A 22340-nucleotide genomic window follows, 5' to 3' on the forward strand; every position below is an offset into this window, starting at 1 on the left:
AAGATAAAGTGAAGGAGAGAAGATGGAGAGGAAGGGAGGGAGGAAAGAGGACAAGGATAGAAAACTAGAACTACATTAAGTTCCTAGGTGTAGCTTGCTTCCTATTCCTAATACACTATTATAAATAACCAAACCCAAAAATCTTTCCAGAAAAACCTGTGCATGTCTGAAGAACAAATATTATTTTTAATCCTCTAAATGTTCAAACATTCAACAGGTTTGTTTGAACAGATTAAATGGATTAAACTAAATTTCAGGCTGTGATTAAATTGTCTTTTTACTATCTACATTTAAATACTATGAATTTTTTTTAAAAGATTTTATTTATTCATGAGAGACAGAGAGAGAGGCACAGACACAGGCAGAGGATGAACCAGGCTCCATCCAGGGAGCCCAATGTGGGACTCGACCGCGGGACTCCAGGATCAGGCCCTGAGCCAAAGGCAGGCGCCAAACCTCTGAGCCACACAGGGATCCTCCAAATACTATGAATTAGTAATATTACCCTAGTTTAAAAAAAATTTTTTTTTAAGATTTTATTTATTTATTTATGAGAGACACAGAGAGAGAGAGGCAGAGGTAGAAGCAGGGTCCAGGCAGGAAGCCCAATGCAAGACTTGATCCTAGGTCTTCAGGATCACGCCCTGGGCGGAAGGCAGACGCCCAACCATGAGCCACCCAGGCATCCCTATTACCCTAGTTTTAAAGCAACTTCCCAATTAATGCCTGACTAAAAATTTCCTTTTCATTTTATTATAAAAATCTTTTAAAAAAAATTTTTAAAGATTTTATTTATTTATTCATGAGAGGCAGAGATAGAGGCAGAGGGAGAAGCAGGCTCCATGTAGGGAGCCCGACGTGGGACTTGATCCCGGGTCTCCAGGATCATGCTCTGGGCTGAATGAAGACAGCGCTAAACCGCTGCCCTTTTTTAAATTTTCAAGAAAATAAAAATCACAACCCCAAAATTTCGACAGGTTATTTTCTACGTTCCACTCCAATTATTTTACACACACATACATGAACACATGTACTCAAACTACATGCATACAACTTTAAATGATAGCAATGAGAGCACAGATGCAACTTTGTATTTGACTTCACTTCTTAATATCTTTGCATAATAGGATGTACAAAAAATTCAAAATTATTTCAGAATGAACCATTTAAAAAGATTTTAAATTTATATGTATCACTGACAGAAAAAAAAAACCCAGAAATAACTCTACAGATCCCAAACCATGAGAATATATGCTAAAAGAAAATGCAAGTTTTCACCAACAACATAAAATCTTTGAGAGAACTATGCATATATATTTTCTTTGACTGTCTTTTTCCTTCATGAGCTTCCTATTCATTTAACTTATGCTACTGAAGAAGAATGGGACAAAAGGCTGTTAAAAAGCCTGCACTCTATCTAATCCTACAGACATGTAACAGTTCAGGTCATGATCCCAGGATGATGGGATCCAGTCCCACATCAGGCTCCCTGCGAGGGGCCTACTTCTCCCTCTGCCCGTGTCTCTGCCTCTCTCTCTCTGTGTCTCTCATGAATAAGTAAATAAAATATTTTAAAAAGAAGTGCACTTGTATTATATAACTTTCACAGGTAAGCAAAATCCATCTCTGCCTCTGGAGGACACCATAATTTTATTTTAAAAAAGGGAAATGAATTGCATGTCTTGGTTTCGTTGTGGAATTTTTTCTTTTTTCTTTCTAATATACTAGTTATTGGAAATGTTTTTCTTTTCCCGACCAGGGCTCAAAGAGTTAGCAGTCAAAAAGTAGATGCTAAAATCCATTTATTTCAGCAGAGATTAGAACCAAAAAGCTTGTTACCTCCTTCACTCAAAAGCTTGAAGCTAGAATAAGACCAACCTAGTTTTAGGATTTAAAGTCTGGCTTCTCATTGTGTGACTACAATTTTTAAAAGGTTAAAGTATTCATCATTATTAAAGTTAAGAGCTTAAATTTCTCAGATTTCAGAATTTTAAACCGTAATAGCTTAAACATACTTGCAAAAATTCCTAAATTCATATTTTTGCCAAAACCACTTGCCTAATGCCAATAAATTATTAAAGTTTATTCTGACTCTCTTATTAAATGCACATAGTATATAGTATTATGAAAACTGGTCAGATGTTGACAGTAGCTTCTAGCATAAGAATTATCCATTTCTACACTACCAAATATACTAAGAAACAAAATTTAACCTACAAATGAAATATGCAATTCTTAATACCACTAAACTAGTTATTTAAAAATACTTCATAGATGCTAGGAAAATGAAAAAAAAAGTACAACAAATGAATACAATATGTAATTACATGACTTTCTTTTCACAAATAGAATACAACAGAAGCAGGAGTGATGGGATGTCACACATAAAAGTGGGTCACAAAAGGATGTGACTTCCATCTTGGATGTTCTCAACTTAGATATTCACTCTGGGGAAGCCAGCTGCTCTGTGACACAGCCCTGTCAGAAGGTCCATGTGAGTGAGTCTGGAAGCGGACGCTCTTCCAGTTCAGTCTTCAGATAAGACTGCAGCCCCAGGAAAGAACTTGACTGCAACCTCATGACCCAGAGACACCCAACAAGCCATGTTGGGATCCTTGTTTCATCAAAATTGTGAGACAATAATTTTATAGCTTACCTTCAAATTCTGTGATTATCTCATTATGGATCAGCACTGTACACAGACCAAAGTTTGTGTTATAGCAGTAACATGGTTATAAAACAGCTGTATCCTAAAGATTAGTAATGTTTTCATTTGAATAAAGGTGCAAATTCAAAATATGTGCTAAAAGTACATACAGATAAATAATAATTAACATTTTCAAACAATTTACCATATGCCAAGCAGGTACTTTGTATTTAAAAAGCATTCTCTCATCTGTTTCTCATGATTGCTCACTACTTTAGATATTATCTCACTAAAGTATGTAAAATACATATGGAAATTGAACCCTAGGGAATTTATGTAATTCATCCAGGATCACCAGAGGTGTCCAAGCTGAAATTCAAACCTAAGATTCTGTCCCTAGAGCCCACATTTTTAGTCAGTATGCTAAATATATAACTAAAATGCCAGGAGGTTTATTATTTTATCTTTTTATTCTTGAAAGATACTTTCATCAGATACAAAGTTGACAGGTCTTTCTTTCAGTAGTTGAGAGATGTTGCTCCACTGTTTTCTAACCTCTATTACTTGTTAAGATCATGACAGTTCATATTGTGTTCCCTGTATGTAACGTGTCATTTCTTTGTGACTGCTCTCAAGTTTTTAACTCTTAATTTTTGGTTTTCATCAGTTTGGCTACAACATGCCCAGACCCACTCCCTCCTTTGAAAGACAGAGCTAATCCAGGTTCCCATACTTTCTGTGAACACTTTCCCTTACTCCTCCTTCTTCTTCATCTGTCCCTTTAAAGATATGAAGGTTTTCTCTGTCCCTGGACATATAGCAGCAATGCTTTCCTCATCTCCCACCCCTTTATTACATATATTTACATTTTCCCCCTCAAAATCCCCAAGTGAGGAAAGGAAACAACACTCTAAAAAGGCTAAAAAATTCCTCAATACTTTTTTCTTTTTTAAGATTTTATTTATTTATTCATGAGAGACAGATAGAGAGGCAGAGACACAGGCAGAGAGAGAAGCAGAATCCATGCAGGGAACCTGACGTGGGACTCGATCCTAGGACTCCAGGATCATGCCCTGGGTCGAAGGCGGCACTAAACCGCTGAGCAACCCGGGCTGCCCAATCCTCAATACTTTTCTCAAGAATATGACCAACAAAACCTGTTTAAATGATGTACCTGTTTGACTTTTGTTTACAGTATCATATACTAATTCTTAAGATTTTATCTATTCGACAGAGAAAGAGAGATCCAGAGAGCACAAGTGGGAATGGCAGAGGGAGAGGGTGACGCAGGCTCCCCGCTGAGCTTGGGATCATGACCTGAGCCAAAGACAGTTAACTGACTGAGCCACCCAGACAACTCTCATTTACTAATCTTAATCACAAAATAGTTTGGGTTTCATTCTATTAAAAAATAATAATCACTAGAAAGCAGCAAAGGGTTTTTTTTTTTTTTTTTTTTTTAGAAAAGGCCTTCATCTCTGGAATTTACTAGCAGTTCTTTGTAGATTTTCACATGTCTGCCTGAAGGCAAAAATAAATATTTCTACATGTAGAACACTGATCCCCTTGACTTCACTTTGGTTCCTGATAATTCTCTCAGCTCATGATTTATAAAGTGTGGTTGACTATGAAATGCTTGCGATGGTGGGATCCCATAGGTATTATTAACTATTATCAATGGGCAAATATAATATACTTTACAAATGATTTTGATACATCTATTTTTATACTTTATATATCTATTTTTTTAAGACTTTATTCATGAGAGACAGAGAGACAGAGAGAGAAAGAGAGAGGCAAAGACACAGGCAGAGGGAGAAGCAGGCTCCATGCAGGGAGCCCGACGTGGGACTCAATCCCGGGTCTCCAGGATCAGGCCCTGGACTGAAGGTGGCGCTAAACTGCTGAGCCACCCGGGCTGCCACTATACATCTATTTTTTAATGCTAAAATTTCACTGGATTGGATAAAGATAAATGAACTAGTAGTATATTAATATGTGCTTTGATCTTTAGAAAGAATGCCTTATTTGGTCAAATTATAATTTTGCAATTATAATGGCTAACCCTTTTATTTGAGATAGAAGGAAATAAACTAGTTTGTGTTTGGTTATAAAAGAAGATTAAGAAACAAAGTTATATTAACCTTTGACATATAAGGATATATCAGACCCGGTTTGTTTTTGAGTTTCTTCTTTGAATGACTTTATTGTAAGCACAGATCTTTCATATCTTATTTAATCTTAGAAATCTTCCAAAGAGGGACATCTGAGTGGCTCAGTGATTGAGCATCTGCCTTTAGCCCAGAGCATGATCCTGGAGTCCCGGGATCAAGTCCCACATCGTGCTCCCCGAGGGGAGCCTGCTTCTGCCTCTACCTGTGTCTCTGCCTCTCTCTGTGTCTATCATGAATAAATAATCTTAAAAATAAATAAATAAACTTCCAAAGAATAAAATATTCATTTTAGGGATCCCTGGGTGGCTCAGGGGTTTAGTGCCTGCCTTCAGCCCAGGGTGTGATCCTGGAGTTCCAGGATTGAGTCCCACGTTGGGCTCCCTGCATGGAGCCTGCTTCTCCTTCTGCCTGTGTCTCTGCCTCTTTTCTCTCTCTCTTTCTGTGTCTCTCATGGATAAATAAATAAAATCTTTAAAATATATATATATATTCATTTTAAATAGAATAAAATTCACTCTATCTTGCAATTTCTGTATAGATTTATTTGACCCTTTAATAAATTGAAGATACATTATAGTGATTATCTTAGGGATCTTATTTTCCTATATATTGCATATTTTGCTATTTCATTATCCTAGGAATTAATAATCATTTTTCATCATTTATGCTAAAAGATAAAATCATAAGAAAATGAAATAGTAGAATCACCAGAATGATGATCTGGTACTGAAATCAACCATCACTATTATATTACCTTTCAGTTTTCTAATGGTATTACCCACAGTATTTTATCTTTGAAGGAAAGTATAAAAGAAGTATAGAGACACCACTTTTGCAGGGGGTGTGTTTTGGTAGCTTTCACTGATGAAAGCTTTTAATAAAAGCTAAACATAGTTTGAAACAATGAAACTTTCAACATAGTTGAAAGTTCTGAATTTTTCATTTTCTGCCCATACTGGCAAAGAGAAGAAAACTGACTGGAGAGTTTCAAAATTATTAGACAAATCAGAAGTGAATGCAAAGAAACTAACAGCACTCTAGACTATAATGATGGTGAAATTGATCTTAGAAGCAAAATCTCAGCATATGAATTTGTAGATGACTCAAATAGGTATATTCTCAAACTTAAGAATCAACGAATAAACAATGAATTTTTAAGTATAGCAAATATGGCATTCCTATCTAGTCACTCAACAGGAAGGACTTCATCATAGAGTATTTTGCAACAAGAACTTGGAATATCCCATTTTGCTAACAGGACATATGATACTGTTCTTTCATCCTTTATATTTATGCACTAAAAATTATTTAATGTGTTTTGTATATCAACAAATGTCTAAGGCAGATGTGTATACAAAGGGGACAGAAAGGAAATAGATGATGTAGAAATGAAAACCTTATTGGACTTGTACTTCTACGTGGTGTTTATAAATAAAAAATGAAAATATTTTACAATAATAGAGGAAAGAAAATGGATGTCTTCTCTTTTTTTTTTTTTTTAATTTAATTTTATTTTTTTGGATGTCTTCTCTTTAACAAGATTATGAGATGTCAAAGTTTTCAATGTTAATGTTTTGATGTTACAAGTGCAAGATAAAGAACCAGACATAATGATAAGCTAAAATCTATTAAACATGAGTATAATATCTGGAATCTTTATTTATAGGATGGATAGTTTCAGGATCATGCATAAAAAATTGATGAGCAGCTACTTGCTTTCAAAGGACATCCATTACTCATTTCAGGAAAATATGGGATAAAAATTTGTTTACTAAGTTACAATTTTTATTACAATTTCTAATAAAGTTATTGTTCACCATCCCTTGTTACTTCTCAAGATTATTCATAAAAAATACTCAAAGATATAAAAAATAAAAAGATAGATACCAATGACTATTTTTCATGAGAAATACTCTTATACTGAGTTAAATCAATACATAATTCCTTTAACATTAAAGAATGATTGCAAAAGAGACCACTTAAATTATTTATGCATAATTAAAACATAGACTTGCTAGTAGATCCCTTTAGTTATAGAAAAACACTGTAAGCTGCCTCATAATATGCCATTGCAGCTTTAAAATGTATGTGGATGAATTTTTTTCAAAAAAAAATTTCAAACTAAAGAAAAACTATGCAACATGCCCAGAATGTAACTGGGCTCTAACAAGATTCTCAAATGTTCAATCATTTCAGGGTAATCGTTGTCTTTTTTTTGTTGTTGTTTTTGGAGTTAAAAACAATCATATATATTGATAGTAAATATTATATGTCTCTGAGTTTCAAAGTCTGGCTAGACTATTAATTAGCTATGACTTTGGGTAACTTACATAACTTCTTTGAACAATAATTTCTTTATATGTAAAATAAGGATGTCTCCTTTGCAGAATTTTGGGGGAGTGAATACTAAATATAATAAACCTGGGCAGCCCCGGTGGCGCAGCGGTTTTGCGCCACCTGCAGCCCGGGGCGTGATCTTGGAGACCCTGGATCGAGTCCCACGTCGGGCTTTCTGCATGGAGCCTGCTTCTCCCTCTGCTTGTGTCTCTGCCTCTCTCTCTCTCTCTGTGTCTCTATGAATAAATAAATAAAATCTTAAAAATAAATAAATAAATATAATAAACCTAAAACAATGCCTAACATTGAGTAGGTTCTTAACAAATAATACTTATTCCTTACAAAAAGTTATGCTGGAATTTGGTTGTTTCTCACTAATTTTAACCTGTTTGTGATTTTTCTCCTGAGCCTTGTTAATTGCAGTTTTTACAACTTCCCTTTAATCATCAACCAACTAAACTTACTCCATTCGTCCTTAAATATTTACTGAATATGTATCTTGTGACAATTTAAATCTTTACTTGTTCTTTAATAATAATACCGACACTATTAAAACATACAATATCTTTATACACTTAATTATTGCCTGTATTCCTAGACAGTAAAATGCTAAAAAGCAATGAATCTGTGGGACATGTGGTATATATCTCTTATTTTTATAGCACCCCAGTCAGGACCATCATATAGCAAGTCTTTTTTTTTTTTTTTTTTTTCATGTAGCAAGTCTTAATAAATACTTTAAATGCGAAGATGAAGGGCAGCCCGGGTGGCTCAGCGGTTTAGCGCCGCCTTTGGCCCAGGGCCTGATCCTGGAGACCCGGAATAGAGTCCCACATTGGGCTCCCTGCATGGAGCCTGCTTCTCCCTCTGCCTGGGTCTCTGTGTCTCTCTTTGTGTCTCTCATGAATAAATGAATAAAATCTCTTTAAAAAAAATAAATGCAAGGATGAAGATAAACTATATTCATAAACTGTATTACCATAACAATATGTATAGTTCTGTAACAGTATTTTTCAGCTTACTTGAGTAAGGAGAAGAAGATCTGAAATTACAGTAAAAGTGAAACAAATGAAAGGGCTGGGGAGAAAAACAGGAAGCAAACACATTTACAAAATAGCCATTATGAGGATCCTACCAATATTTAAAAATACCATACTTCTTATATAGTAGTACTGTAAGATACTAATGAATTTCTCAAAATAACAGTTAAAGAGCTTAAAATTTAGAGACTCAAAAGCTTGAGGGTAAAAAAACAAAGAAAATGTGTACATGCAGAGAGTAGGTATTAATAGCACTGTTCATCTATTATAGATGTGTACTGTGTACTTTTTAGACTAAAGGATTTTTTACTGTTACAGTGAAATCTATAAAATACCAACTACCCGACAAGTTTTTATCCCACAAAACCAACAGATGTAAATAAAAGATAATGGAATAAAATTTCAATTTTATCCAACAACAACAAAGAATATTTCTGCTTGGAACATGCCTGGCTTGCCTCTCTTCTATACAACAGGAAACCAGATAAAACATGCCCTTTGAAATTCTGTTTCTGAAATCACTGTCTGACTGCCAAATGTTAGAACTTCCCATCGGATGCATGGGATGCACCCTGTGGTGCTTACAGGCCAGGGGTGGGGGTGGGGGTGGGGGTGGGAGAGCCCTCACTGTGGCTTGCTTTGAACATCTGGGGCCTTCCTGGTGACCAGAAAGCACCATGGTTTCCCCTCCAGAGCACGACTTTGCCTCAGGCGTGGATAGAGCCAGCCTGGGGTGCTCTCCACCAAGGGTGTTGTGGCACCTCTGGACTTCTTTTTCACCTGGTTCAGAGCAAACCCAGAGCCAATTTTACCCCACCCTCATAGCACATTCACTTCTGCCCATACTGTCCCGTCAGGCGAAGGCTGATGGAGGCCGCTGGGTTGGCCTTGATCACACACACAGGGAGCCTGTGCTGGATCCAGCTCCGTCAGGGGGACTGGTTCTCATTTTCATCACTCCTTCCTAGTTCTACTGTTTATGCTTCTAAAATGAACAAGACTTGGGGGATCCCTGGGTGGCTCAGCGGTTGAGTGCCTGTCTTCGGCCCAGGGCGTGATCCTGGAGACCCCGGTTTGAGTCCCGCACCGGGCTCCCTGAATGGAGCCTGCTTCTCCCTCTGCCTGTGTCTCTGCCTCTCTCTCTCTCATGAATAAATAAAATCTTAAAAAAATAATAAAAATAATAAACAAGACTTGATCACACACAGACAAAAGTAACTGCACGCAGTGCATTAAGGTATCAATGAATCCCTCTCCCCACCCCATCCAGTTGTCCTTGAGTTAAAAATGTTAAAAATCAATACACAAGGGAATCCAAGACATATATGCAAAGTCACCTTAGGAATCAGAGTAACAGAATAAGACCTAGTGGTATAAGCACACTATAATAAAAATTGATGTTAATAAAAATGTTTTGATACAAATGGGAGTGTGGGTGGTTAGAAAAAAGAAGAAGGAAAAAAGAAAGGAAAATAATTATTGGCAGTGCTTACTTAAATATCCATCTCTGTAAGAGGATTAACCTAACAATGTCACTCATCATTTAGAATCATAATTACTCCCCTTGGCAGAAAACAAAAATATGAGATTAAGATGTAGGAAGAAGACATCAAGCCTAGATTTGAGACCAGAAAACAAAGAGCAATCACAGGGCCTGAAAAAATGTGAAAGAATTAGAGGCTTTTGGGATACTGAGGCAGGAAACAGAGCTGAAGTAAGAATTAAGAATAGGAATAGCAGAAGCTTCCCTTCTTTGCACCTATGAGTCAATTAAAACAGGATGGGAGGTTCCATTCCAAATTATTATTCTCCCAGCTTCTCACTATTTCTCATCTACTCCTTCCTCTGCTTCTCCCATCACTGCTGTAAATGACTGCCATGGCAGACAAGGAATAGAAAAGGCAAAATATTAACAGACAATAGTAATACACAAAGTAATGCAGGAGAAGGGGAGAAATGAGAAAGAACATAGTACCAGCATATGCAAAAAGGAGAGAGAAATTTTGCAGCTGTCTGGCTGTGGGATCATTCATATGTAAAGAATGTACATAATCTCATCAGATTAACTACAAAGTTTTTATTTAACTAGATTTTATGACTGTTTTTGGTCTTTTTTTCTAAGTGCAAAAGTTTGTCCTATTATTCAAAAAATCTGGTAAGTCCTGTGAAAATGTGTTAAGGAAGCCTAATTCAAACTTGGGAAGCCATGAAGGGAGGACTATCATACACATACTACTTGTCAAAGCTTGCATAGTCCAGTTGGAAGAAAGATTTCCCCTTTGTCCAGCAATAGCAAGTTGTCCTCACCAAAAATACAATTCAAAAAATTTGTTGACACTGCTCCTGGGCACTTTAAATTGCCCAAAGGACCATTTGAGGTCTCCTAAATGGTCTCTATTCAGCTCCCCATCTCATGAACACAAGTATGTCTTGGTAATATTTTCCCACTGGTTTGAAGCCTTTTTACATAGACAAGCTACTGCTTCTTCAATAGCTAAAATCCTATTGAAAAAAAAAATCCCTATCTGGAGAATCCACCCTGAGCTCCATAGTGTCTGGGGAACCCATTTTGCTGGTTAAATATTACAGCAAGTCTGTCCTGTTTGGGCAGTTCTACAGCATTTCCACTGCCATCCTCAGTGTTTAGAACTAGTCAAACCAGCAAACAGCATCATCAAAACTCAACTGGCAAATCTGTGGAAACTCTTGGCCAAAAGTATCGCTGACAGTCCTAAATCTCAGATCCACCCCTTTAGAATTCATATACTGTCACCTTTGAGATAATTTTATTTTTTTATTTTTAAAGATTTTACTTATTTATTCATGAGAGACACACACAGAAAGGCAGAGACACAGGCAGAGGGAGAAGCAGGCTCCTTGAAGGGAGCCCGATCCCAGAACTCCAGGATCACACCCTGAACCAAAGGCAGATGCTCAACGGCTGAGCTACCCAGGGATCCCCAAGATAATTTTATTTATTTTTTTTCCTTTGAGATAATTTTAAACTTTCTTTTTAAAAAGATTTTACTTATTTATTCATGAGAGAGACACACACACACAGAGGCAGAAACAGAGGCAGAGGGAGAAGCAGGCTCTATGCAGGGAGCCAGACACGGGACTCGATCTGGGGCTCCAGGATCATGCCCAGAGCCAAAGGCAGACGCTCAACCACTGAGCCACCCAGGTGTCCCTCACCTTTGAGAGAATGACTGGATGTTCTATACCTCTAGCTTCCACTTCTTTTGACCGGCACCTAATAAAGAGATATACTCCAGTATTGCAAAGGCCTAATTACATCCCTCAAAAATAATCATGCTCTAGTAGGCCAATCTTTTTTTTTTTTTTTTAAAGATTTATTTATTTATTTATGATAGACAGAGAGAGAAAGAGAGGCAGAGATACAGGAGGAGGGAGAAGCAGGCTCCATGCTGGGAGCCTGACGCGGGACTCGATCCCGGGACTCCAGGATCGCGCCCTGGGCCAAAGGCAGGTGCCAAACTGCTGAGCCACCCAGGGATCCCCTAGTAGGCCAATCTTTTCACAGCACACTCCTGGGAGATGAAGCCCTCAAACTACACACTGCAACCTAGGGATTTCATTTCTTCGAAAAGATATCTCCAAAAAGACTCTCTTCAACCACATTGGAGAGGCCCTCATCAAGTGTTATGGAACAATCCTTGGGTCACTAAAGTCCAAAAGTTGACTCCTTGGATTCATGTGTCTCATCTAAAGAAAGCTCCAAAACCCTGAATGGAACTGCCTATCAACTACTGACCTCAAATTAAAGATTTCCAGGAAATAGAGCACAGGACATTGAAGCAGACAGCTTCCCTAAGATGACAGGATCAGGCCTGTATATTTTCTTCTTTCTGCTTTTTCTTATTTTTCTCCTTGTCTATCCTCATTTGAATTTCCCAATCCTTTGACAAAACCTTATTGATTGTTGGATCGGTCTACAGGAGTTGCAACCCTTTAGTCTTCCCATAGCAAGCCTTTTCATCATCTCCAATGTGACCACTAACTATACCCATATCCCTCCAGATATTTCTTACATTCAAACTTCTATAACCAGGTTTTCCTATACTTTGAGCTCTCTCCTACCATAACTCTCAATGCAACCAACCATATTTATTCTACCTATATGGTTCCCTTTTTGCTCTACTACTTTAGGTCACTGTAACAAAACAAGCCCCCTCTATACACTCTTCAAGAATAAAGTCCACAGAACAGAATAAATTCTCCCTAATTATTCCCCAAACACCACAGTCACTTGGTTCAAAGGGTCAATTGAATAATCCCAACTAATAGCACCATTAATAATCAAACCCTTGCAGGAGTCTTATGTGCACCACCTGGTTTTATCTGTGCAGCAAGTGCGCTATTCAATGGGCCAATGAGTGTTTATACAGCTGGCAGGCTGGAGGCCAACACATACTATGATTTCTAATTTGGCCCGTGGATCCACAATAAATCTGAAGCCTTTCATTAGTCCTCCCATTGGTCTTCCCCATCAAATCTTTATTGCCAACTTAAATGGGAACTCCCAGGAGGTATACATTACTCTGGATTTGTCTCCATCATAAGGGCACTTATTCCATTGGTGGGTGTTCATGCCAGGGGATGATTAGGAAACACTCTCTGGAACTGGGAAAACTCACTGATTCCAGCACCGAGGCAATAGCAGTCCAACAATGATCACTTGTCTCACTGGCTAAAGTAGTTTTGGATAGTCATACAGCCCTTAATTACCTATGTGCTGAACAAGATGTTTATGCAATAGCAAACACCACCTGTTGCATATAGATAACTGCTTCCTCTGAAGCAGTAGAAAACCCCAAATTTATAAAATTAGGGAACAATTATATTGACTACAACAAATTCCACCTGCAGATTGTCCACCTGACAATCTATGGTCTTCTGATCTCTTAGGCTGGTTATCTTTGGGCTTGGGCTCCTGGTTTAGCAGTACTACACAAACAGGGTCAATATCCTTCTCCACTTATTTCGTATACTAATTTTTAGGGTTTGTATCTGTTGCCTATCAAACCTTTGTAGAAATGGTGTACTCCAAAGGGTAATACTGGCACAATATTTCAAGATGATCTCCAACACTTGAAATCGTAAGATAAACTTTTGATGGGAAATGCCTAAAGAGTCCTCTATCCTATCCTCTCAATGGTTTCCAACCTGTGCATTTCCGTCCAACGTGGGACACGGCACCCAGAAAAGGTCCTGGCTGGCACCAAGGGACAAAAATGATTCTAATAAGGAACAGATGACCTCACTCTTGATCAGTACCGCTTTAAAGAAAGATCTTTATCAAAGCAAGTTAATGTGAAAATATATTAGGGAAACCTGAAGTAAAACTGGAGTGGGAGAGCCATGAAAGTAGGGCTCTCACAAACTTATCACTCATCTTAGCTTGCACAGTCCAGCAGGAAGAAAGAAGATGGCTTTTTGGTGCCAATAGCCAGCTGCCCTTGCTTACAACCAATGAGAAGCCACCACCACTTCAGCTGTCATTTACCTCCAATGAACTTTTGTCCAAAATAACCTCTCCCAACTTCCTCTTTTCCTCTATAAACGGAAGCTCTCTTCTGTTCTCTGGACTTGCCTATGGTTCACCATGGTTGGTTTGTCCCAAATTGCCATTCTTGAATAAACTCGAGTTCGCTAGCTGAATTGCTAACCTTTTTCTTTCAGAAAAATGACAATCCTATAAAGTTTATTCATAGACTAGTATGCTTGGGTTGCTTATACTACATATGAATATATGTGTTAAGACCTAAGTGTAACTGAAAACCATTAATTTGGAAGATACACATGCCCGATGTTGATCTAGATAAGTAAAATACAATCTTTTTTTGTACCAACATAAAAGATTAACAGACTAAAGGGAGCAATCATCTCAATATTCCTATATTCTTTTTTTTTAAAGGTTTTATTTATTTATTCATAGACACAGAGAGAGAGAGGCAGAGACACAGGCAGAGGGAGAAGCAGGCTTCATGCAGGGAGCCCGATGTGGGACTCGATCCCGGGTCTCCAGGATCACACCCCAGGCTGCAGGCGGCGCCAAACCGCTGCGCCACCGGGGCTGCCTAATATTCCTATATTCACTTTACACACTTAGTATATCCACTTTTGTGAATACACCTGCAAGGATATTTTATAATAATTATGTAATGTCACAAAAGATGAAAACATGCAAGTTTCTTGTAGCCTTTTACATTTCTGAAACTAGTGTTTACATGTTCAGACATGGACATAGATGCACTCACCACTATACAAATGAATATCCATTTTTATATACTTATGCAAATATCCATTCACAAATATCCATTTGGCAGCACAACAGTTGGGATATATATAATAAAAAGTGACTAAACTAATAATGCTATTTATTAAATTAGTATTTATTAAACACACATCCAAATTCATAGGATTATTAAGGATGAAGCCAGCTATGATTTACACCCAGGGATTATCTGCTTGCTCACTCTGAACTCACATGAATCCCCATAGTGGCAATTCTTGAACAGACCTCACAGGAATATTGAGAGAAGATAATATGATTGATTAGTATTCAAAACGGGGGTGGGGGGTGGGGGTGGGAGTGGAAAATGCATCCAAAGGGGGAAGCAGTACCAGTTAAATCGGAAAAGACAAAGAGACTGAAGAGTAGCTTTTACGTTTTTTTCCGAACTTCATTTTCATGACATGCTGAACGCCACAAACACAGTGATAAGTCATATAAAACGATCATTTTATATTATTTTGAATAGTTTATATGATAACTTGGTGGAAAGAGATCAGCAAACAAGGACAGTCCTCTTTTTAAAAAAATCCCCAAAGCCATTGTTTTAACTAAGAAGACCTGGGGTGGGGATCCCTGGGTGGCTCAGCGGTTTGGCGCCTGCCTTTGGCCCAGGGCGCCATCCTGGAGTCCCGCATCGGGCTCCCAGCGTGGAGCCTGCTTCTCCCTCTGCCTGTGTCTCTACCTCTCTCTCTCTGTGTCTATCATGAATGAATGAATGAATAAATAAATAAATCTTAAAAAAAAAAAGACCTGGGGCAAGTGGCCTACAAAGATCCAGGATTAGATAACAGAGTAAAGAGAAAAGGCTTTGTCACTTTCAGGTGGTAGGAATAAAGGTTACCTTCTTTCAAACCCTAGTTCAGCTATTAAAGTTACATGTGTACCTTCCTTACATTGTTTTCTATTATAATCTCCTCCAAGGCAGAGCTCCCCTGCACCCCCTTTTTACTGTCTTAAAATTACCCAGTAATTGGCATAGTAACCTGCATAGAGTATATTTGTTAAATTATTAACTGAAAGACTATAATACATGAATGATATCGAATGCTTCCTATGCACTGAGCACATAGGGACTAAAGATAGAAAAAAGCAATGGAAAAAATGGATGAAAAAAACTTAAAATTCTTGCCCCTATGGAACTCACATTGTAGTGGAACAAAATAATGCATCCATTTAAACATTTATCATGGGATTTTCATATATATTAAATGATTTCTTTCTCAGAATGCCTCCTCCCTCAACCCTAGTTAAAAACAGACCACTACAAGGAAGCAATTTCCTACAAAGTGGAAACCTCGGAGATAGAAGTGCTGGTGACTGCACCCACACACAACTTAGAAATGCAGAGAAGGTAACAGAAAGTCCGTTTTCGATATAAACATATACTATGCTCCCCGGATGCTAAATCGCATTATTAGGTGGATTTCTCAACAATTCACAATCATTTCCTTAAGGTTAATGTCCTTTAAAACCTAGAGCTCAAAGAATCAAATATTAAATTTAACCATATAAGGTAATCAAAGGGAAAATAAAACTTGTTACAGTATTGAAAATTCTAAAGACATAATTTAGTAATTCAATAAGGAAAATATCCTAAGTGGATTTTTTTCTTTTATCTCTTTTGAATGACAACCTTGGGGTTAGGTGTTAACATGCTGTCAAAGTATTTTCAAAAGCATTATTTCAAGGTTTTATTCACCTGAATGACTTTCAATTATGAATTACTACTTGATTTCACAACGGGAAAGTGATCTGTAACTTATTTACGGCGGATTCAGCATCTCTAAGCCTCGATCTAGGGGAACGAAAGGACATCAATCACAGGCACTTCTCATTCCTGTTTTTCCTGGATCCCAGTTAGGGCGGCCTCTGTCGCTAGGAGTCACACTTCTGGCCACTTTGCCTTCTCCATTCTCAAAAATTTCAGTCGTTTTCCAGCCACTGCAGGATGCGGGTACTGCTTCTCACGTTTAATAACGAATTTTGTGGTTGGCGATTATTAGGAAATCGACAAGAGGTGAAAGAAGCAAACAAAAACTGAAGTCACAAAATTACAGGCCTCACAATAAAAATCGTCCCTATCGTTTACGCACCGACTACTGGGCCTTGCACCCATCGCCTCATCTCTTCTCGGGTCGCTCGGCACCTCAGGCTCGCCCCGCGGCCCGGCCGCCCTCAGAGCGACGACGTCCGTGGAGTTGGCGACCGGGCTTCGGGGGCGTTTTGGCCCACAACGTGAAGCAAACCCCAGACTACCATTTCACATTCTCACTTTACTTTAAAAACTCTTCAAACGTCGTTTATTCTCTGATATCTTCAAAATTACTCTCCACAAAATGAACGCTCGGAATCTAACAAATGCAAAGCGCTTGCCCCGGTGAAGCGCGGCACGCACCGAGTGTGAGGCGCGAGATAGGAGACCTTCGGGGGGGGCGGCCGGGTCACCAGCGAGGTCGCAGATCCGCCCGGCGCGGCGGAGCCCGCCCGCACCCCCGGAAGCCGCGCGGCGTTCCCGGGCCTTAGCAGGTGGCCGCGGAGGGCGAGCCCGGGTCCCCCCCCCAGCCGGCGCAGCTTCGTCATAAACACGCCAGGAAGAGACAAGAAGCGCGGCCGCGGGGAAGGATCACACAAGTGGTAGACGAAGCCCACCCGCCACTGGACCGGTCCCCCAGGCGACAGCCTTCGGGGCGCCAACACTCACCGGTGGCCTCAGGATCGCGACTACAACTCCCAGAAGGCCGCGCGCCCGACGCAGCAGCGCCCCTCCCAGAATGCAGCGGGGCGGGGGCCCCGTCCCTCCTCCCTTGTCCGCTCCGCCCGCCTCTCCGCCCTGCGTACCCGGGGGGGACCCGAGGTAGGGTGCGGGAGGGGACCGCCGGCCCTCGGCGTGCTCCGTCAGACGTCGGAGGGGGCGGGGGAGGGGGACGGGGCGGGGGAGCAGGGGAGGACGGAGGGGAGGGGACAGGGGAGGGGTGGGTAAATAGTGGGCCAGGCAGGAAGATGGCGGCCGCAGCGGAGGTGTGAGTGGAGCGGGGCTCTGGCTGGGCTTTCTCTTCCCGTCTTTCCTGTTCCTTTTCTGTTGGAGGCCGGCACCGAAGGGGCTGCGTTCGGGTGGTGGCGCCGGGCGCAGCGCAGGGGCCACGGCGGCGGCCGACGGCTGGAAGGGCAGGCTTCCCTCGCCGCTCGTCCTCCTTCCCCGGTCCGCTCGGTGTCAGGCGCGGCGGCGGCGGCGCGGCGGCCGGACTTCGTGCCCCCTGCGGCCCCCCCCCCGCGCCGGAGCGGGCACTCCTCCCTTCCCCGCCCCCCGGGCCCTCACCCCGGCTCCTGGGCGCTTCCTCCGGCGCGGCTCGGGGAGCGGGGGCTGGTCTCCCGCTCGGCTGTCGCGCCTCCATGTCGGATAACCAGAGCTGGAACTCGTCGGGCTCGGAGGAGGATCCGGAGACGGAGTCCGGGCCGCCCGTGGAGCGCTGCGGAGTCCTCAGCAAGGTGAGCCGCCCGTGAGGACCGGGGGCCAGCGGCTCAGCCCTCACCTGCCGCGAGGCGAGGCGAGGCGAGGCGCGGCGCCGCGCCGAGGGCGTGGGGTGGGGTGGGGCCGGGCTGCCCCGGGGTGCGGGGGTGCGGGTGCGCGGAGGAGGGGCTCGGTGGCGGCGGCGAGCGCTAGGGAGGCTTCGGCTCAGGAGCTGGACTCGGCACGTCCGTCGGGCGCGGGAACCGGGCTGGGCGGCAGAGCTGTGGGAGCTTGCCCGCCGGCGGTGGGGAGGGGTCTCAGGGACACTTCGGTGCTGCTCTCCGCAGTCTTTCCCCCAGTTCAAAAGAGAGCTGTTGGCTTGTCACGTGACGGGTGCAAGAAACACACGGTAACAGGAACAGATCGGAGCAGAGGCTGACCTTTAGTCCAGGAAGAAGAGCGCTGTTAATAATAAAATATTCTTGCCGTCACAGGGCCAGAGTGAGGAAAACCCTTCTTACCTTTCCTGAAGGTTTAAAGAAAACACCCTTTTTCAAAATTTTAGCAAAGCACATAGTTGTAGGACTGGCTGTGAAGGCTAATTAGTTAAAATGGATGAGGCCCTTTTTTAAGAGAAGATGGGGGATTTATTTCTTTTGATAGTACATGGTTTGGGGCTTGTTTGTTCGTTTAGAGTTTTAGCTAAGAGAGGATTCCACATTCTCCTTTTTTACTTCCTTGTTCCTTTCTGTTAAAATTTTAGAAATGGCCAGTCCTTCAGCAAGCTGGTCATAAGATTCGAGATCATGTGCAGCCACTGGCTATTAAGAAACCACCCTGCTTCCAGTACATGTACTTTGGCTAAGCATTTGGATCTTTATTGTGGAGTTGTTTCATATTAGGTTTTCCTGTTATCTATTCAAGGCTGGTGAGAAAGGCGTTAGGTAAAACATAAGTGCCACAACCAAGACCTGCGAGTGTTAACGTTTATTTACACAGAAGAATCATGATGTGTGTTGATACTGGGATCATTGGAATTTCAGTGAAAGGCTTTCCGTAAAGCGAAGGTCGAAGCTCCCTCGGGTTCCTTTAGATTAAATGTGTCTTGTAGTTTTGGAGTCTGTGTTGAACACTTTGTGTCGTAGGTATACGTTTTCAGGTGGAATTTCAAGTGTGTTCTTCTTAATTCTGATAGACTGATCACTTTTCTCATTAAATGAGAAGTAAACATACAAATTAGTATTCTGGTGGTGCTGAGTATTTTACAAAATAGGCTGACCTTTTGACCTACTTGATATTACTATTTTGGAGGGTTGAGGAGTGACTAGTGGAAAGAGTCCTCAGTGCCCTGAGTATTCATGGTTTGCAGAAGAGCAGTATAGTAGAGACAATGTTCTATGACAAAGTATGGAAAATCATCTCCTTGATATTTAAATGTCAAGAAATGTACTTTTTGATCGATTCTATGATGGTTGAATAACTTTTATGTTGCTGCATACATAGAATTAACAGGAATAGTTTTTGGTATTTTGTTAACAGCAATGAAGGAAATTCCCCTGAAATATAACAGTGCATTGTTATACATAATGTTTTCTGGAAGCTTTTTATTCAAGAATATTTTATATTGAATCCATGTTTTAAAATTTAAAGTACATATATATTTTGATCTGTTTGTATTCACCTGGTAATTTATACAAGAGTTAAAACTCAGCCTCTGTTCTTTTTCTTCAATTGAGTAATGTAGATAAGTCTCAGTACTAATGTGTTTTGTTTCTGCCCGTCCAAAACGGACTGAATTTGGAATGGGGGGAGGTGATAAACTTAATAGAAATATACCGGTCCAAAAAAAGGAAAGTTGTTTTTTCCTATATGGTAATTTAAAATACATGGAAATACCTATGAAGCATATTTTCTGTGGAATCACTTCTTAAGCATGGAAGTTCCACAAATTCTGGATAGACAATAATTCTAGGTGATTGATAACAAATATCAGGATGGATATTGATGGGAAGAGAGTCATGCCTTGGTGGGACTTGAGAACAACTAAATCTGGATAAAATAAATCTCAACAAGTTTCTTGTGGATTCTCTCCATCCTTCAAGCTTTACCTTATCTTGTATTTCTCCGCACACCTGTTAGCTGAAATTCTGTCTTTAGAGTTCTTTTTTTTTTTTTAAGGTATTATATATTTATTTGAGAGAGCGAGAGAGACCGCATGAGCAGGGGGAGTGGCAGAGGGAGAGGGAGAAGCAAACTCCCCACTGAGCAGGGAGCCTGACATGATGTTCCATCCCAGGATCCTGGAATCATGACCTGAGCCTAAGGCAGCTGCTTAACAAACTGAGCCACCCAGGTGCCCCCATCTTTAAAGCTTGTTTAAAACACTATTCTTACTGTGAAGCCTTTTCTTATTTTGCCAATCATTCCATAGTGCCTTCCTTTAAGTTCCCATAGTATTTTATTCGTAACTTGTTCTGAATCTTACTCTAAATGTATTGTTTTCCTTTTGAAATTATGCTTGCTGGACTATTGGGAACAGAAATCTTTGATTCTGCTTCTGTGTTTAGCATATTGCTTTATCTCTGTTAGATAGAGGGAATAGAGGGAATGTTATGAGAAAGGCAAAAATCTGCCTTCTAGGAGAAGCTAACATTTACTGAATAAAGGTCTGGAAGTTTATGTAACTTATTGGGTCCTCTATAAGAAAAAAATATGGGAACGCCTGGGTGGCTCAGCAGTTGAGTGCCTGCCTCCCTTTCTGCCCAGGGAGTGATCCTGGGGTCCCGGGATCAGGTCTCGCATCGGGCTCCCTACATGGAGCCTGCTTCTCCCTCTACCTGTGTCTCTGCCTCTATCTCTCTTTCTCTCTCTCTCTGTCTCTCATGAATAAATAAAATCTTTAAAAATATATATAAAATTATAGACACAATTGTCGGTACCCATTCTATCACTTTGCAAGAGGTCTGTTCTAGTGAACTGCAACTGAAGGTTAAACTTCATTGGTTCTGCATAACTCTGTCCTCAACTGAGAAAATACTATGTGCCTGGCAGTGTTCTAAATCTATCCTTTTTTAATCTTGACAACTTTAAAAGTTGGAGTTTGACAGAGAAACAGAGAATAAGTCACTTGACCACAGTCACACAGTTACTAGTCCTCTGAGGGGCAGTAATTGGAAATGAGATAGGATTAAGATCTGGAGATCCGAGAAGTTTGTGTTACAGGCAATGAGGAATTGTCCGTGTAAATTTTGGAGCTAGAGATTCAGTGAGATTACTATGTAAGATAAGTAAGCCAATGTGCTTAATAAGTAAATAAGATTATGTAAATTATGAAAGAAAATGCAGAAGATACTAGAGGTAAGGTGGTTAAGCCTTCTCAGTAGTCTAGTAACCTGATAATTTGATTGGATTAATTGAAAATAGAGAACAGTCAAATTTAAGGGCTTAATATGAAGGAAAGATGAATAGGAGTTGATGACAGGCTATAAAGATTGAAAGGAACAGTATCTTTTATAAATATAGTAGAAGTATTCATGATTGTTTTTCAGCCATTCAAATGACAAGCAAAGAAAGTAAAGCTTGGAAAAGTTAACTTGTCAAAACTCGTTACACAACTAATGGCGTTTTCTCGTGTGAAGGATGGTTTGATGTTTTTGAGAGACTTACCTGATTTTGTATGCACTAACTACTCTGTCCATACAATACAGGAACACTCAGCCAGGTCTGAATCTGAATGACTGCAGAAATACCAGTATAGCAAAAGAAATAGGAACATAGGGAGCCAAGTACACCTTAGAGGAGGAGATGAATTCAGTTTTGTATGTAACCATCATTGTTTGAGTCAAGGTGTAAGTGGTGGTAAGTTAAGGGAGTTAGAAATAAGGAAATGGGGGCGCCTGGGTGCTCAGTCGAGCCTCTGCCTTTGGCTCCGGTCATGAACCCCGGTGTCCTGGGATGGAGCCCCGGTCCTGGGGTGGAGCCCCACATTGGCCTCCCTGCCCAGTGGGGAGCCTGTTTCTCCCTCTCCCCTACTCTTGTGCGCTCTCAGTCAATATCTCTGTATCTTTCTCTCAAATAAATAAATAAAATCTTGTGAAAGAAAGAAAGAAAGAAAGAAAGGAAGGAAGGAAGGAAGAAAAGAAAGAAGAAAATGGTGATTAGTGAGCTCTTAGAAAAGAAAGTTAAATTGCCAGCATGGATGAGCTCTCAGGGAGGGGTTATAATGATGGGTCTTTGAAGATTTAAGAGCTGAACTGTCTTAAACGTGCTGAGTAGGGAATAGAAAAGTAAAGATTTCTCAATGGGTACAGAGCATGAGCCAGTGCAGTATATTTTTGAAAATCCATTTTGAATTAGTTTTTGGCAGATAATGTTG

The 22340-nt window shown here is 40.5% G+C and overlaps 2 protein-coding genes across 13 annotated transcripts in view; one reads left to right on the plus strand and one right to left on the minus strand.

The window, feature by feature from the left end:
• The window catches only part of POLK (DNA polymerase kappa), a 66549-nt gene extending 48471 nt beyond the window's left edge, over positions 1–18078 (minus strand). For 4 of the 9 annotated variants that reach the window (XM_077867782.1, XM_077867841.1, XM_077867825.1 and 1 more), the window contains exon 1: positions 16217–17212. The gene's annotated coding sequence lies outside the window, so the exon portion shown is untranslated. The other 5 variants (XM_077867810.1, XM_077867803.1, XM_077867817.1 and 2 more) reach the window with 5 other exon arrangements.
• CERT1 (ceramide transporter 1) overlaps positions 17688–22340 on the plus strand; it is a 105334-nt gene continuing 100681 nt past the window's right edge. For 2 of the 4 annotated variants that reach the window (XM_077867850.1, XM_077867870.1), the window contains exon 1: positions 17690–18003. In XM_077867850.1, the coding sequence (XP_077723976.1) occupies positions 17908–18003 (96 nt within the window). In that variant the 5' untranslated portion in view covers positions 17690–17907. Of the gene's footprint in view, positions 18004–22340 lie in introns of all 4 variants that reach the window. The other 2 variants (XM_077867857.1, XM_077867864.1) reach the window with 2 other exon arrangements.

The sequence above is a fragment of the Canis aureus genome, chromosome 2 (genome assembly GCF_053574225.1).
Source record: "Canis aureus isolate CA01 chromosome 2, VMU_Caureus_v.1.0, whole genome shotgun sequence".
Lineage (NCBI taxonomy): Eukaryota > Metazoa > Chordata > Mammalia > Carnivora > Canidae > Canis > Canis aureus.